Source organism: Anomaloglossus baeobatrachus, chromosome 4 (assembly GCF_048569485.1).
Source record: "Anomaloglossus baeobatrachus isolate aAnoBae1 chromosome 4, aAnoBae1.hap1, whole genome shotgun sequence".
NCBI classification, from domain to species: Eukaryota; Metazoa; Chordata; class Amphibia; order Anura; family Aromobatidae; genus Anomaloglossus; species Anomaloglossus baeobatrachus.
Genome location: NC_134356.1, coordinates 368,808,018 through 368,824,661, shown reverse-complemented (window position 1 = coordinate 368,824,661; position 16,644 = coordinate 368,808,018). Strand labels below are relative to the sequence as shown.

Sequence of the window (16,644 nt, the reverse complement as noted above, 5' to 3'; positions counted from 1 at the left end):
ATGAAATCTGCTAGTTAGTGTTTCCTTGCATTCTGCTCTCTTAATATGAGGTCACAGGCATACTACAATTGTCATTTATAGCTGTGCACGCAGCTTATACTGCTTTATATTGCTACTGTGAGTCATTGCTTTGCTTTGTTTTTCCATGGGAGGTACAGTTTAAAAATACTTCATAAAGTCTACGCCTCCCATAACCCTCCGTGTCATGTCATGTGCTCATGATAAAGGGCTATTGTTCGAAATGCATAGAAGGAAGTAGCATCAGAATAAAATGTGAATGTTTGTTTGCCGGATATGTTTTTGTGTATGTTGACAAACCATTTTCTTCTTTGCTATATTTTAATCTTTCTTATGAAATGCATTGTGACACAATGAAACATAGTAGACCAGGGCTGGGCAAAATGCGGCCCCCTGGCTGTTTCAGTTCGGCGTGTGGACCAAGACAGCCACAGAGCTGAAACCAGTGGACTGCAGGTCGCACCAAGCCCTCCGCAACCGTTGCCATTCACTTCTCGATATCACCGCTGTTTGCATCCACAAATTGAACGTATTGATCAAAGGATGGTGCCACTGACTCCGTCTTCCACCAATCAGCCTGAGGCACACCCGACATGATGTTCTCACATCATCGCGTGTGCTGTGCGTAGTGTCATTGCATCGGAGGCCCACGGAGAGTGCAGGGGAAACAAGATTGAGGTATGTGGTGTTTTTTGTTTTCATGTGTATGAGATGTTTGCATGTATGTAGGAGGCTTTATGGGGCTCATACTGTATATAGGAGGCTATGTGGGGGATCAAAAATGTATTTAGGAGGCTATGTGGGGGCTCATAATGTATTTAGGAGGCTATGTGGGGCTCATACTGTATATTGGAGGGCATGTGGAGGCTCACAATATATATAGATGAGCTATGTGGGGGCTCACATTGTATATAGAGGGGCTATGTGAGGGCTCATACTATATACAGGGGCTTTGTTGGGGCTCATACTGTATATATAGAGGCTATGTGAGGGCTCAAACTGTATATACGGGCTATGTAGGGGCTCATACTATGTATAGAGGCTATGTGGGTGCTCATACATTATATGGGGGTGGGATCTCATACTTTATATAGGAGCTATGTGGGGGCTCAGACAGTGTGTGGGGACTCATACTTTATTAAGTTGGCTATGTGTGGGCTTACACTGTATATAGAGGTTCTCTGTGAGGGCTCATTCTATATGTAAAGGGCTATGGGGGGGCTCATATTGTATGTAGGGGTCTGAGTGGGCTCATATGGTGTAACGGGGTCTGTATGAGGGCACATCCTGTATGTGAGGGTTCATGCTGTATATAGTAGGCTATGTAAGGGGTCATTCTGTATGTAGGGAGCTATGTGACTGCTCATCCTGTATGTAGTAAGCTATGAGAGGGCTCATGCTGCATATAGGGGCTTTGTGGGTACTTGTACTGTATATAGGAGGGCTGTATGTGGGCTCATATATAAGGTGCTATGTGAAACTCATGCTATTGTAGGGAGCTATGTGAGGTCCCATCCTGTATGTAGTGAGCTATGTGAGGGTTCATCCTGTATGTCGGGAGGTACGTGAGTACTCATGGTGTATATAACGGGCTATGTGAGGGCTCATGCTGTATATAGAGGGCGATTTGGGGGCTCATACTATATATGGGAGGGCTGTGTGTGGGCTCCTATGGTATATAAGGTGCTATGTGAGGGTTAATCCTATATATAGGGAGCCATGTGAGGGCTTATCCTATATGTAGGGAGCTATAAGAGGACTCATGCTGTATATCGGTGCTTTTTGGGTGCTCACACTGTATATAGGAGGGCTGTGTGTGGGCTCATATGGTTTATAAGATGCTATGTGAGGTCCCATTCTGTATGTAGTGAGCTATGTGAATGTGAGGGTTCATCTTGTATGTAGGGAGGTATGTGAGGGCTCATGCTATATATAAGGGGCTATGTAAGGGCTCATAGTGTATATAGGAGGCCTGTGTGTGGGCTCAGCTATATATATAATTGCCTTATTCTGTCTGTCTTGCTCCAAAATGACGTCATTACAGTGACAACTGTCGCCACACCGCGCGCTAAAGAGCCTGCGACCAACGGCTCAGCTAACTGAACAACCCGAACTACGGGCCAACAGGCTGACGCCCAACACTTTTTCCCGCACCCACACGGAGCCCCGACTCCCCGGTGAATGCTGCACCACCGGGAGCCCACACCGGCAACCCAGCCGACACATACCCACCGCTTGCCTCTGCCCCCGCACACATTACCCCACTCGGCTCCACACCCCCTTGCACTCCACCCACGCATGTATACATTGAACACACACACACGAATAGTCAACTGTCCCCAGCCGTGCAGTCCCCAGCACTGACGTCCTAAGCGCCATGGCCCCGCTCGGCTCCACCCCCCCGCACTCTGTCCCCCACACACATTACCCAGCTCGGCTCCGCCCTCCGCATGTATACACTGAACACACACACCTGAATAGTCACCTGTCCCCAGCCATGCAGTCCCCGGCACTGACGTCCTAAGCGCCATGGCCTCATTCAGCTCCACCCCCCCGCATTCCGCCTCCCGCAGGATGGGGGCACATGTCAGGATGGTGGCTGCACCACGATGGGGGCACATACCTGTATTGGGCCACAGCATCAGCATATTTTTACTTAACTTTACACTGTTCATGGCCTTCTTTCATTACAAGCCATGGACATCATTAAACATTAGACTCATCTATTAAAACTGTTCCTTCTGTTGTTTGTCATTTTAAAACCAATAAACAATTATAAGAATACTAAATTAAACCTAACCCATCCAGTCCATTCATTACCTTATTATTCAATCTGCTAACCTACATGCACATTCTAGACTACCCAATACGTTAGAATCGGGCCACCTTCTAGTATGGTATATAAGGTGCTATGTGAGGGATCATGCTATTGCAGTGAGCTATGTGAGAGCTCATGCTGTATATAAGGAGCTACTTGGGGCTCATGCTGTATATAAGGGGCTTTGTGAGGGGTCATCCTGTATGTAGAGTTCTATGTGAAGGCTCATGCTGTATATAGGGGGGCTCTATATGGGCTCATACTGTATATAGGGGTATATCTGCATACTTAATTCTGCTCAATGTTAAGTGATACAATTAATATAAAATAATAATTCTAATTAAAATGTTACTGTTAATATTGAGCAGAATTAATTTTATCCTATTCTTCGGCCCTCCACACCAGTCAGTCTCTCATGTGACCCCTAAGAAAAATTAATTGTCCACCCTCGTATCAGACCATTGCCTGCTGCCTGTACAGTGTACAGTATAATATACATAATATTCTGTGTTTTGTTGTAGATGTATTTATTAGTTTATGCATTGCTCTTATTCTAACAATATTGACTGACAAATTTGAACATTTGCAAATAATTTGTTTTTCCTGAATATGTTTTAATACCAAAACTTTGTTATCATTTGATCCATAATGCTGATTTTGGACAGGCCGATCATTTTGGAATAATGATCCTTGGGAACGATGGTTCCCATCTACAATCAACCGAATATCTTCCAATGAATTAAAAAAAATGCTCGTTCTTTGAGTGCAATGATTTTTTTTAGCCGACCATGTAAATAGGACATATTCTACCAAGAACATTGATATTGTATGCTCACAGAACTATTGTATTAACGATCGATCTGTGCGCATGGAAGTGCGGTTGGCCAATCTAACGCCTATTAGCTTGTATGTAGCTCATTGGCGGTCATCTAAAGGCCACACTTGGCACATGTAAACCTCGCATCTATATATATAATTGCCTTATTCTGTCTGTCTGTCTGTCTGTCTGTCTATCTGTCTGTCTGTCATGCTCCAAAATTGTGTCCTTACGGTGACACAAAGCTGATTGGCCGCTGGGCTCGCCATGGCCCCGCCCCCCCACACCGATTGGCCGCTCGCCCAGGCTGCGCCCGCACACGGATTGGCCAGCCGCTCGCCCAGGCTCCGCCCCCCCCACAGATTGGCCTCTCGCCCCGGCACCCTGCAGGCATTGGCAATTCGGCCACGCCACGCCCCGCCCCCCTCACGCAATGCACGCTACCTCTGGCCCCGCCCCCTCCCTACCCCCGCGCATTCCCCGAACTGACACGGCTGTCACCGAGGTGAGTACTGTACTCCCCCCCCCCTTCCCCCCCCTCCGCGCATTCCCCGAACTGACACGGCTGTCACGGAGGTGAGTACTGTACTCCCCCCCCACCCCCACCCCCCCTTCCCGGCCCCCGCTCGCACAGGAGTGGTGTGGATACGTTGGTAACCATGCTCGCATGGTTACAAGCGCATCAAGGTCCTGCTGCGGCGGAAGAAAACATACACACATCAGATCACACTCACTCTCACACACACCTCACACACACCTCACACACACCTCACACACACCTCACATCGCATCCACATACTCACAGCATCCGGTGATATCGCTTGCTTCTCGGCCTCGATACTGTGCTGTTGTGACCTTCCAGGACCTGACGGAGGATCACATGGCCAGAGGCATGTGGTATCTCCGGATGTTGTGAGTGTGAGCGCGTATGTGCGATATCGTCAGTGTCTGTGTGTGTGAGGGTATGCGATCGGGTGTGTGTGAGTGGATGCGATCGGGTGTGTGTGAGTGGATGCGATCGGGTGTGTGAGTGTCGGCAGAGGAGCACGGCGTGCTGGAGGAGGCTGGGAGCAGAGAGGCTGATCATGGGGAAGGCTGGGAAAGGGAGGCTGATGCTGGGGGAGACTGCGAGGGGAAGGCTGATGCTGAAGGAGGCTGGGAGGGGGAGGCTGGGAGGAAGGAGGCTGGGAGGAGAGAGGCTGATCCTGGGGAAGGCTGGGAAGGGGAGGCTGATGCTGAGGGAGGCTGGAAGGAGAGAGGCTGATGCTGGGGGAGGCTGGAAGGAGAGAGGCTGAGGCTGGGAGGAGAGAGGCTGATGCTGGGGAAGGCTGATGCTGAGGGAGGCTGGGAGGGGAAAGCTGATGCTGGGGAAGGCTGGGAGGACGGAGGCTGGGAGGAGAGAGGCTGATCCTGGGGAAGGCTGGGAGAGGGAGGCTGATGCTGGGGGAGGCTGGAAGGAGAGAGGCTGATGCTGGGGGAGGCTGGAAGAAGAGAGGCTGATGCTGGGGGAGGCTGATGCTGGGGGAGGCTGGGAGGAGAGAGGCTGATGCTGGGGAAGGCTGGGAGGAGAGAGTCTGATGCTGGGGACAGAGAGGAGAGGCTGATGCTGGGAGGAGAGAGGCTGATGCTGGGATGAGAGAGGCTGATGCTGGGAGGAGAGAGGCTGATGCTGGGGGAGGCTGATGCTGGGGGAGGCTGGGACGAGGGAAGCTGATGCTGGTGGAGGCTGATGCTTGGGGAGGCTGATGCTGGGGGAGGCTGGAAGGAGAGAGGCTAATGCTGGTGGAGGCTGATGCTTGGGGAGGCTGATGCTGGGGGAGACTGGGAGGGGAAGGCTGATGCTGAGGGAGGCTGGGAGGGGGAGGCTGGGAGGAAGGAGGCTGGGAGGAGAGAGGCTGATCCTGGGGAAGGCTGGGAACGGGAGGCTGATGCTGAGGGAGGCTGGAAGGAGAGAGGCTGATGCTGGGGGAGGCTGGAAGGAGAGAGGCTGATGCTGGTGGAGGCTGATGCTTGGGGAGGCTGATGCTGGGGGAGACTGGGAGCGGAAGGCTGATGCTGAGGGAGGCTGGGAGGGGGAGGCTGGGAGGAAGGAGGCTGGGAGGAGAGAGGCTGATCCTGGGGAAGGCTGGGAAGGGGAGGCTGATGCTGAGGGAGGCTGGAAGGAGAGAGGCTGATGCTGGGGGAGGCTGGAAGGAGAGAGGCTGAGGCTGGGAGGAGAGAGGCTGATGCTGGGGAAGGCTGATGCTGAGGGATGCTGGGGAAGGCTGGGAGGACGGAGGCTGGGAGGAGAGAGGCTGATCCTGGGGAAGGCTGGGAGAGGGAGGCTGATGCTGGAGGAGGCTGGAAGGAGAGAGGCTGATGCTGGCGGAGGCTGATGCTGGGGGAGGCTGGAAGGAGAGAGGCTGATGCTGGTGGAGGCTGATGCTTGGGGAGGCTGGGAGAGGGAGGCTGATGCTGAGGGAGGCTGGGAGGAGGGAGGCTGGGAGAGGTAGGCTGAGAGAAGAGAGGCTGATGCACACACACACACACACACACACACACACACGCGCGCGCACTGCACAACACACCACACACCACACACACACACACACTGGGAACCACAAACAACTGCCCTACACAGACACCCACACACACAGACAACGCTGCACACACACAACACCCAACACACAAACACCGCGGCACACACAAATATACGCACATACCGCACAACACACACATTGCACAAAACATACCTCCCCCCAAAACACACCACACACACACAAACCGCGCAACACACACACACAACGCTACAGACACACAGCGCTCCACAAACAACGCAACACACGCAACACACATACAACACCGCTCTCACCCCCTGTCACACCCAGACAACACCCAGAACATGTACAGCGCCTACACAAACACTTGGTAACTACACACAACAACATCTATATATATATATATATATAACAAAAATCATACATGAACTACACAATACGTAAATTCTAGAATACCCGATGCGTAGAATCGGGCCACCTTCTAGTTAGTGATAATAATCCATATCTGGTCATCTTGAATGATCATTTTATAAAATAATGACTAATGTTACCTGTTATTTTGTTGTGTTTGCTAGCCTGAAGAAAAATGGAAATAGAATATTTATGAAGGAAAGGCATATACTTAACTTACTAGCTCGTTTGTTACTTTTTCTAGCGGACATGATGTAAAAAAAAAAAGAAAAGGAGGCAGCACTCCTAACAAACTAAGAAAATAAGTGGACTTTTCCATGGGCAGCCTTCTTTTCTTTTTCCATATTGTGTTGGATGATTTGGGTATATATCCAAGAGGCCTTGTGCCCATAATTTTATATGAATATAGATATTACGTATATATTTTAAGATATTTGAAATCTTTATACATTTCTTTTTCTAGAGTAAAGCAGATGTAGAACAGAATGAAGCAGTAGAAATTGCTCGGTACTCCAGAGGGCAGTATTTTGGGGAACTTGCCTTGGTGACGAACAAACCCCGAGCTGCCTCCGCATTCGCTGTTGGGAGTGTAAAATGCTTAGGTAACGTATCATTATCTTGTACTAAAGTATTCTTTGTGACATAATTAGCTATTTTAGGGAATAGTATCTGTTTCCACTAATGTAAAGATTAAAGCTGAGGATAAAAAGTGCAAATATGGTTTTATCAGGTATAAAGGTGAAATGTACAAAAAATAACACTCACCCTATTGAGGTTGTGAATCTCACAACCCCTATGAAAGCTTGAAATAATGGCGGCAGCCCCACGTGGGTTAAACTTCAATGCTAGAGAAGGAGAACGGGGTTAATGCTGCGCTGCTGCCACATGAATAAACTGTTGATTTAAAAAAAAAATATTTTTTAGTTTATAGGTCTATGTGTTTCACGGATCAAAGTCCCCTTCTTCAGGACAAAAGAAGAAATCAACAATTGTTGATTTCTTCCTTTTTCCTGAGGAAGGGGACTTTGATCCCATAAACGCGTAGACCTATGAAATAATAATGTCTTGGTGTGTCCTGAAGAAGGGGACTTTGATCCCTTAAACGTGTAGACCAGTGATTCCCAAACTCCAGTCCTCACAGCCCCCAACAGGTCATGTTTTCAGGATTTCATTAGCATTGCACAGGTGATGGAAGCATTGTCATGGCATCCCCTGTGCAAAGCTAAGGAAATCCTGAAACCATGACATGTTGGGGGCCGTGAGGACTGGAGTTTGGGAATCACTGGTGTAGACCTATGAAATAAAGAATTTCTTGATTTGTCCTGAAGAAGGTGACTTTGATCCCTGAAATGCATAGACCTATGAAATAAAGAAGAATTTTATTAAATCAACAGTTTATTCATTTGGCATTAGGGTGGCATAAACCCTGTTCTCCCTCTCCAGCACTAAAGGAACACTAAAGTAAAGAGAAAGAGAACTAGTCTTTTATGTCCAACTATGTAATATTTGCCTTGCGTCAAACTTCTGCTGAAAAATAAGCCACCGTGTCTCTTCCTTTCTCACAGCCATGGACGTGCAAGCTTTTGAAAGGCTTTTGGGACCCTGTATGGAAATAATGAAAAGGAACATTGCAAATTATGAAGAACAGCTGGTTGCACTGTTCGGAACCAACATGGACATAACTGACCCAAGTTCCTGAGTAACAAAAATGGCAAAGCTGAAGGTGGCAAGAAAGAAAAAAAATAGCACAGTTGTGGTCAGTCCACAGAAAATGTGTCTGTTTTTTTGTGTAGATGCCAAGCATAATCTGTGATTTTTTTTTAATTCTTTTTAAAACATAAGCCCCTTAGTGGCAGAAGAGCTTGCAATCCATGACTGCTTTGCAATAGCTTGCTGATCACACTTAACAATGTGATATTTTTAACTATTTTTTTTTTCTTAAGTTATTAAGCAGGTTTCTCTGTGAGGAAAGTTGTGATTTTATAGAAAATAGACTTAATTTGCAATTCTTCTTAAGTAAACAGTTACACTTAAAAAAAAAATCAGTATTCTGATATAGATGGATCAGTACTATATCTCCAAACTGTAGATGCTAAGCTAAATGATCAAATACATCTGCTACTTGTAGGGTAATCATACGCAATGCCTTCCCTCCCACAAGGACCTCAGCAGTTCTAGTAATCGGGTAGGTTTAGCATGGTATTGTGCACACTGCCTCATTTAGAATGAAAGTAAATGAAAAAGTCAGCATGCGGTACCACTCGCTACACCACACCATGTTATATCATTTTTATAGAGAGTGACTGTACTTTGCTTCATTTTTATGTTGTTGCTTCCAGGACAGGATTCGTTTTTACAAGGAGCTAATATGGCATCAACACAACAAAGCATAAACATGAAAAAGATATTACTGTAACCATTCACCACATGAGCAAAACTATACCAAGAAACAAAAGAGGGTTGGATCCATAGTGATATTTATCACTGACACATACAGGCATGGACAGCTCATCCGAATGGAAGTGAGGGTCCTGTGCACCATTATGTCCAGGGTACACAGATTAATAAAAGAATAGTAGTTCAGATTCTTATATCTTGACTTTATCTGTTCAGTGTTAAAATCCATGATTACATAACAGACCTAAAAAGTTTGGATATGTGTTTCAGACAGAGTCCATGCTATGACTAAGGCCTCCAACACTCACGTGAAAATCACGCACGTTCCGCGAGACACGTATTTACCCTGCGTGTTGCGTGTAGGTAAGTACGTGTCTCTGGTACGTGCGGGCCACGTGTGTTCTCCGTGTGCTATCCGCGATAACACACGGAGAACCGGTAATTTGCATACTCACGTGGTCCTTCCTGCTGTCCGTGGTGCTGATCTTCGGCTCCAGCCCTGCCGTCTCCCCGCTACTGCTGCTGCCGGCCGCAGTGAAGTGAATATTAAATGGAGTATAATGAGCGGCGGGCGGCAGCAAGTAACACCAGCGGCAGAGACAGGAGGGCTGGAGAAGGTGAGTAACAATTTGTTTTTTTTTACTCTGACATGTGTGTTTTCTCCGGCGTGTGGTACGGGTGCGGGCCGTGTGACACCCGTGCTGCCGGAGCAACACGGACATGTCAGCGTTTTTAACACATGGAGACACGTAAGTACGGAACGGACACACGTTCCGTTCCAAAATACTTACATGTCTCCTAACCATAGGGATTACCTAGGTCCCCGTGTGCACGTGTCTCCGGTCCGTGTAAAAAATGACACACACGGACCAGCACCACGTGAGTGTGTTGGAGGCCTAAAGGAGTATTGCTATCTCCAACATCCTATCCCAATATGTAGTAGGTGTAATAATAATAATATTAGCAATTACCTCCATTTAAAAATGTAGTATAGTACTGATATAGCCATGTCTCTTACCTCATGTGCAGGGCATTGCAGCTTAAGTATCCATGGTTATGACCCATATAGTAACAGTTAGTTGCATAACCAAGGATACCCTGCACATGAGGTAAGAGATATGGCTATATTAGGAGAACTATACTTTATTTGTAATTAGAGGTACAGTTGTGCTCAAAAAGTTGACATACCCCAGCAGATTTTTTTGCTTTCTTGGCATTGTTTCAAAGATAATGAATGATAACACAAAATCTTTTTTTCCACTCATGGTTAGTGGTTGGGTGAAGCCATTTATTGTCAAACTACCGTGTTTTCTCTTTTTAAATCATAATGACAACCAAAATCCAAATGACCCTGATCAAAAGTTCACATCCCCCAGTTCTTAATACCGTGTATTATCCCTCTAACATCAATGACAGATTGAAGTCTTTTGTGGTAGTTGTGGATGAGGCTCTTTATTTTCTCAGATGGTAAAGCTGCCCATTCTTCTTGGCAAAAGCCTCCAGTTCCTGTAAATTCCTGGGCTTTCTTGCTTTCCTTGAACAAACCAATTGTGCAGTATACATAAATGCTGAGACGAAACGCAATAGAGCTACATTAATGTGATATCAAATATTATACAGTTTTGAATGGCCTTAAAAAGACAAACCTTGCTTGTAGGATTGGGAAACTCTAGGAGGATAATGCAAAAATAAAACCTTAATGTGAAATATACTAAGGCACGTTTATACTTGTCGAATTGCAAATTTAGTTTAGTATTCTGTTTAATGAGGCCGACTGTACTTGTGTGTGCTGAGAACGATCGTTAATACAATCATTCTGGGCGCATAGCCTGTGATTGTTCTAGGCAGCACATTTCTGGTTTACATAGGATGGTGCTGCCATGAAGGATGAATTTTAAGCAAGTTTAAAAATCATTTCACCCAACAAACGGTTTACTCATTTCCAGGTGATTTGCAGAATGTCTACATTGGCTGATTATAAGAAAACAAGCTTTCCGAGGAAGCTTGCTGTGGATAATTGACCAGTATAAATAAACCCACACTGCACGTCTTTTCCAAACGGATTACACCTCCAACCAGCCTGAAAAAGCGCTTCAAAACCACAGCAAAAAGTGAACATCATGCACAGCAATGTACAAAAGACATTGCTGTGCACATCTTCAGCCTTGTATTACTTATTTTAGCCACTTTAGGATTTAAAGAAACTGTGAGTTGGTTAATAGAAGTAGCACAATCTCATCTGGTTATAGGTTAATTAATAGATAATGGCTTTTTTCTGAAGCTGCTTTGCCTAAAGCGGGCTTTACACGCTGCGACATTTGCTATTGCTAGCGATGTCGAGCGCTATATCACCCGCCCCAGTCGCCCAGCAGATATATGGTGATCACGGCTGCAGCAAACATTATCGCTACGCCAGCGTCACACGCACTTACCTGTTCTGCAACGTCGCTCTGGTCGGCGAACCGCCTCCTTTCTAAGGGGGCGGGTCGTGCGGCGTCACAGCAACGTCACACAGCAGCCGTCCAATAGAAGCGGAGGGGCGGAGATGAGCGGGACGTAAACATCCCGCCCACCTCCTTCCTTCCGCATTGCCGGTGGAGGCAGGTAAGGAGATGTTTGTCGCTCCAACGGTGTCACACATAGCGATGTGTGATGCCGCAGGAACGACAAGCAACATCGGTAATAAGCAGAAAACGATTTTTTATTTCAGGACGACCTCTCCGCGCCAAACATCTTTGCCCTCTTTTGCGATCGTTTCAGATCGCTCTTAAGTTTTACATACTGCGATATCGATAATGATGTCAACAAACAACAAACAACGTGACCCCGACGATAATTCATTAACGATATCGTAGCGTGTAAAGCCCACTTTAGGAAGCCTTGGCAAGTCTTACAGATGCCATGTTCACATACCCTTCACTAGAAACCACTTCTGGAAAATATTCTTTGTTGGGAAGTTATTGGAGGAGTTTTTAAGTAGTTTTAAAAGTTGTTTATGTGTTTTGGTTGAGTTTTTCTTTCCTTTTGATTTGACAGGGCCTCATTTGCAGAAGATTCCATGAAAAGCCATTTGAAAGAAATCGCTCCTCATGAAATCTTCATGGGTTTTTTTCTACAAGGATTTTAAAACCCTGAAGAAGAAAAAAAATTCAAAACACTGAACATAAGCAAGTCATTTTGCAATATTAATGAATAGGATGAGTCTTTCAATCATTTTTTTTTTTTAATTTTCAGGTCCACATACCATTAGTATCAGTATATAAAGGCCTGGTAATTGGCTCTGTTCACCCTTCTGCGTTAAAAGAAAGTATGTACATATCAGGCCAAGTGGAAAAAAGTTTTACTGCTGATAAGGATATGTTTTAAAATAATTTATAACAGTTTATAAAACAGTATAAGGATCCTAAGAACTCTTTTAAAGCTGGCCATATACAGTCAGGGCCAGAAATATTTGGACAGTGACACAAGTTTTGTTATTTTAGCTGTTTACAAAAACATGTTCAGAAATACAATTATATATATATAATATGGGCTGAAAGTGCACACTCCCAGCTGCAATATGAGAGTTTTCACATCCAAATCGGAGAAAGGGTTTAGGAATCATAGCTCTGTAATGCATAGCCTCCTCTTTTTCAAGGGACCAAAAGTAATTGGACAAGGGACTCTAAGGGCTGCAATTAACTCTGAAGGCGTCTCCCTCGTTAACCTGTAATCAATGAAGTAGTTAAAAGGTCTGGGGTTGATTACAGGTGTGTGGTTTTGCATTTGGAAGTTGTTGCTGTGACCAGACAACATGCGGTCTAAGGAACTCTCAATTGAGGTGAAGCAGAACATCCTGAGGCTGAAAAAAAAGAAAAAATCCATCAGAGAGATAGCAGACATGCTTAGAGTAGCAAAATCAACAGTCGGGTTTCTGAGAAAAAAGGAATTGACTGGTGAGCTTGGGAACTCAAAAAGGCCTGGGCGTCCACGGATGACAACAGTGGTGGATGATCGCCGCATACTTTCTTTGGTGAAGAAGAACCCGTTCACAACATCAACTGAAGTCCAGAACACTCTCAGTGAAGTAGGTGTATCTGTCTCAGTAAAGAGAAGACTCCATGAAAGTAAATACAAAGGGTTCACATCTAGATGCAAACCATTCATCAATTCCAAAAATAGACAGGCCAGAGTTAAATTTGCTGAAAAACACCTCATGAAGCCAGCTCAGTTCTGGAAAAGTATTCTATGGACAGATGAGACAAAGATCAACCTGTACCAGAATGATGGGAAGAAAAAAGTTTGGAGAAGAAAGGGAACGGCACATGATCCAAGGCACACCACATCCTCTGTAAAACATGGTGGAGGCAACGTGATGGCATGGGCATGCATGGCTTTCAATGGCACTGGGTCACTTGTGTTTATTGATGACATAACAGCAGACAAGAGTAGCCGGATGAATTCTAAAGTGTATCAGGATATACTTTCAGCCCAGATTCAGCCAAATGCCGCAAAGTTGATCGGACGGCGCTTCATAGTACAGATGGACAATGACCCCAAGCATACAGCCAAAGCTACCCAGGAGTTCATGAGTGCAAAAAGTGGAACATTCTGCAATGGCCAAGTCAATCACCAGATCTTAACCCAATTGAGCATGCATTTCACTTGCTCAAATCCAGACTTAAGACAGAAAGACCCACAAACAAGCAAGACCTGAAGGCTGCGGCTGTAAAGGCCTGGCAAAGCATTAAGAAGGAGGAAACCCAGCGTTTGGTGATGTCCATGGGTTCCAGACTTAAGGCAGTGATTGCCTCCAAAGGATTCGCAACAAAATATTGAAAATAAAAATATTTTGTTTGGGTTTGGTTTATTTGTCCAATTACTTTTGACCTCCTAAAATGTGGAGTGTTTGTAAAGAAATGTGTACAATTCCTACAATTTCTATCAGATATTTTTGTTCAAACCTTCAAATTAAACGTTACAATCTGCACTTGAATTCTGTTGTAGAGGTTTCATTTCAAATCCAATGTGGTGGCATGCAGAGCCCAACTCGCGAAAATTGTGTCACTGTCCAAATATTTCTGGACCTAACTGTACATTATAATAAAATTGTCCAAACTCAATCAGTCATGTTGGTGACTATTTCAAGCATATGAGGCCTCCCAACTCTCCCAGTGCCAAATGATCAGGGAAAGAATGACTGGGTAAGTTGGATTTCAACATGCCCAATTTTTGTTCCAGCAGAAGAATGTGCATGTTTTGGTGGGGAAGTTGATTTAAATAGCTGTAGACCAGTAACTATCCAATATTTATGGCCATCATAAGGAGAAGTCATTAGTCCTTGTTCCAGGACAAATGCACTTTGTACATATAGTTGCTATCAAAACCCCCATTGGAAAATTGGTATATTAGTAATATTTACAAGCTTCCTGCTGTTTACAATAAACCAAACAAGAACAATATAAATCCCTCAATACAATTAATATAACCAATGGTGTCTATAAAGTCAACACAAGATGCCATTTTTAATGATGCAGTGTCATAATTATTGAACCTTTTCTTAAGATTTGTCTTTAGTTCTTAGTACTTTTGTCTGCTAAGATATGCTGCAAACATATTACGATCTTAGCTTCGCTCCTGAGGAATTTTAGCCCATTCTTCATGGGCAATGGCCTGCAGTACACTTGTCTTGGGTTGTCAAGTGGTTCAAAAAAGTTAAGAGAAGAGATTATCTTGCACAAATAAAGAACAGAATACAAAAAGATAGCAAAGCCATCTTCCTAGATATATGGATGAACACATAGTTTCCAAATTCTAGATTAATCACTTTTTATTGCATTTTTGGTCAGGTAGAATAAATATTTTATTACTTCAGGCAAATTACGCACACAGTGAATATGTTAGTTTTTCTTTATTTTTTTTATATTTAATTTTTTTATGTTTGGGGAAAGGGGGATCACCTAAACGTCTGCTGGAATGTATGGGCAAATATTAGGCTAAATGGGTAAACTACAAAATGTTGTAGTCTATCAAGGAAAACTAGACAGGGTCATCCCCTCTTCATTCTTAGCTTCATCCTCTTTAGTCAAAAGGTCCAGTCACACTAAGCAACTTACCAGCGATCCCAACAATGATAGGGATCGCTGGTAAGTTGCTAGGAGGTTGCTGGTGAGATGTCACACTGCGACGCTCCAGCGATCCCACCAGCAACCTTTACCTGGCAGGGATCGCTGGAGCGTGGCTACACGAGTTGCTGGTGAGCTCACCAGCAACCAGTGACCAGCCCCCAGCGCCGCGTGGAAGATGCTGCGCTTGGTAACTAAGATAAATATCGGGTAACCAACCCGATATTTACCTTGGTTACCAGCGCACGGAGCTACACGTGCAGAGAACAGGGAGCAGCGCACACTGAGCGCTGGCTCCCTGCTCTCCTAGTTACAGCACACATCGGGTTAATTACCCGATGTGTGCTGCAGCTAAATGTGCACAGAGCAGGGAGCAGCGCACAATGCTTAGCGCTGGCTCCCTGCTCTCCTAGCTACAGCACACATCGGGTTAATTAACCCGATGTGTCCTGCAGCTACATGTGCACAGAGCAGGAGCCGGCACTGACAGTGAGAGCGGCGGAGGCTGGTAACAAAGGTAAATATCGGGTAACCAAGGACAGGGCTTCTTGGTTACCCGATGTTTACTGTGGTTACCAGCCTCCGCAGAAGCCGGCTCCTGCTGCCTGCACATTAGTTGTTGCTGTCTCGCTGTCACACACAGCGATCTGTGCTTCACAGCGGGACAGCAACAACTAAAAAATGGCCCAGGACATTCAGCAACAACCAACGACCTCACAGCAGGGGCCAGGTTGTTGCTGGATGTCAGACACAGCAACATCGCTAGCAACGTCACAAAAGTTGTTCGTTAGCAGTGATGTTGCTAGCGATGTTGCTTAGTGTGACGGGGCCTAAACCTCTGGCAGCGCAAATGAGTCCAGAAAAGGAGGTGTAGGGTTTGGAATGGGGGAAAGAGGGCGCAAAGTATCGTCTGCAGACAATGCTCTGTTATTTATTGAGGATGAAAAAGGTGATACATAAAAGTTTAGAGAGCTCTTTGGATTGAAAAGTATTAGGGCTAAACTATTTTAATGTCATTAACACTAGAACTACTGAGGTAGTCATTTTGACTACTTTGCACTATGTATTTCTATATAGGTGTCACGAGTCTAGAAGTTCTAGTGTTAAAGGGAATCTGTCATTAGGTTTTTACTACCTTAAAGGGAACCTGTCAGGTCCCTTTTGCCCTGCAGCCAGCAGCATTCATATGTATATGCCACAATTCCCTGACTAACCAGCCCTGTATAATGCTATTTACTAAACTCAATGTTTTAAAAAAAAAGCATTTAAAAAGTGCGCTTTTCCTATGCTTATTAGGCCTTTGACTAATTGAAGGTGCATTGTTTCACCAGGCTAGTTGGCCCTCTTTGCATGTTATCATGCCTCCGTGGGCGTGATAACATGGTTTCCACAAGCCGGCATATCACCAGCTACCGGAAATCTACTGCATGCACGCAGCTCATTTTGGCAACGTCAGTGCGTCTCAGAAGCTGGATCTATGTATCCCGGCCTCAGAGAGGCTCATTGCGCATGATTGGAAGTGCAGAAGTCGTTCTTCTGATC

At 45.4% G+C, this 16,644-nt stretch overlaps 1 protein-coding gene across 2 annotated transcripts in view; it reads left to right on the top strand.

Annotated features, from left to right (window-relative positions):
- Window positions 1-12,584, top strand: part of PRKAR2B (protein kinase cAMP-dependent type II regulatory subunit beta) — a 266,961-nt gene extending 254,377 nt beyond the window's left edge. For both annotated transcript variants that reach the window (XM_075345150.1, XM_075345151.1), the window contains exons 10-11: window positions 7,065-7,203; window positions 8,167-12,584. In XM_075345150.1, coding sequence (XP_075201265.1) covers window positions 7,065-7,203; window positions 8,167-8,300 — 273 coding nt within the window. In that variant the 3' untranslated portion in view covers window positions 8,301-12,584. The remainder of the gene's footprint in view (window positions 1-7,064; window positions 7,204-8,166) is intronic.
- The last annotated feature ends 4,060 nt before the right edge of the window (window positions 12,585-16,644 follow it).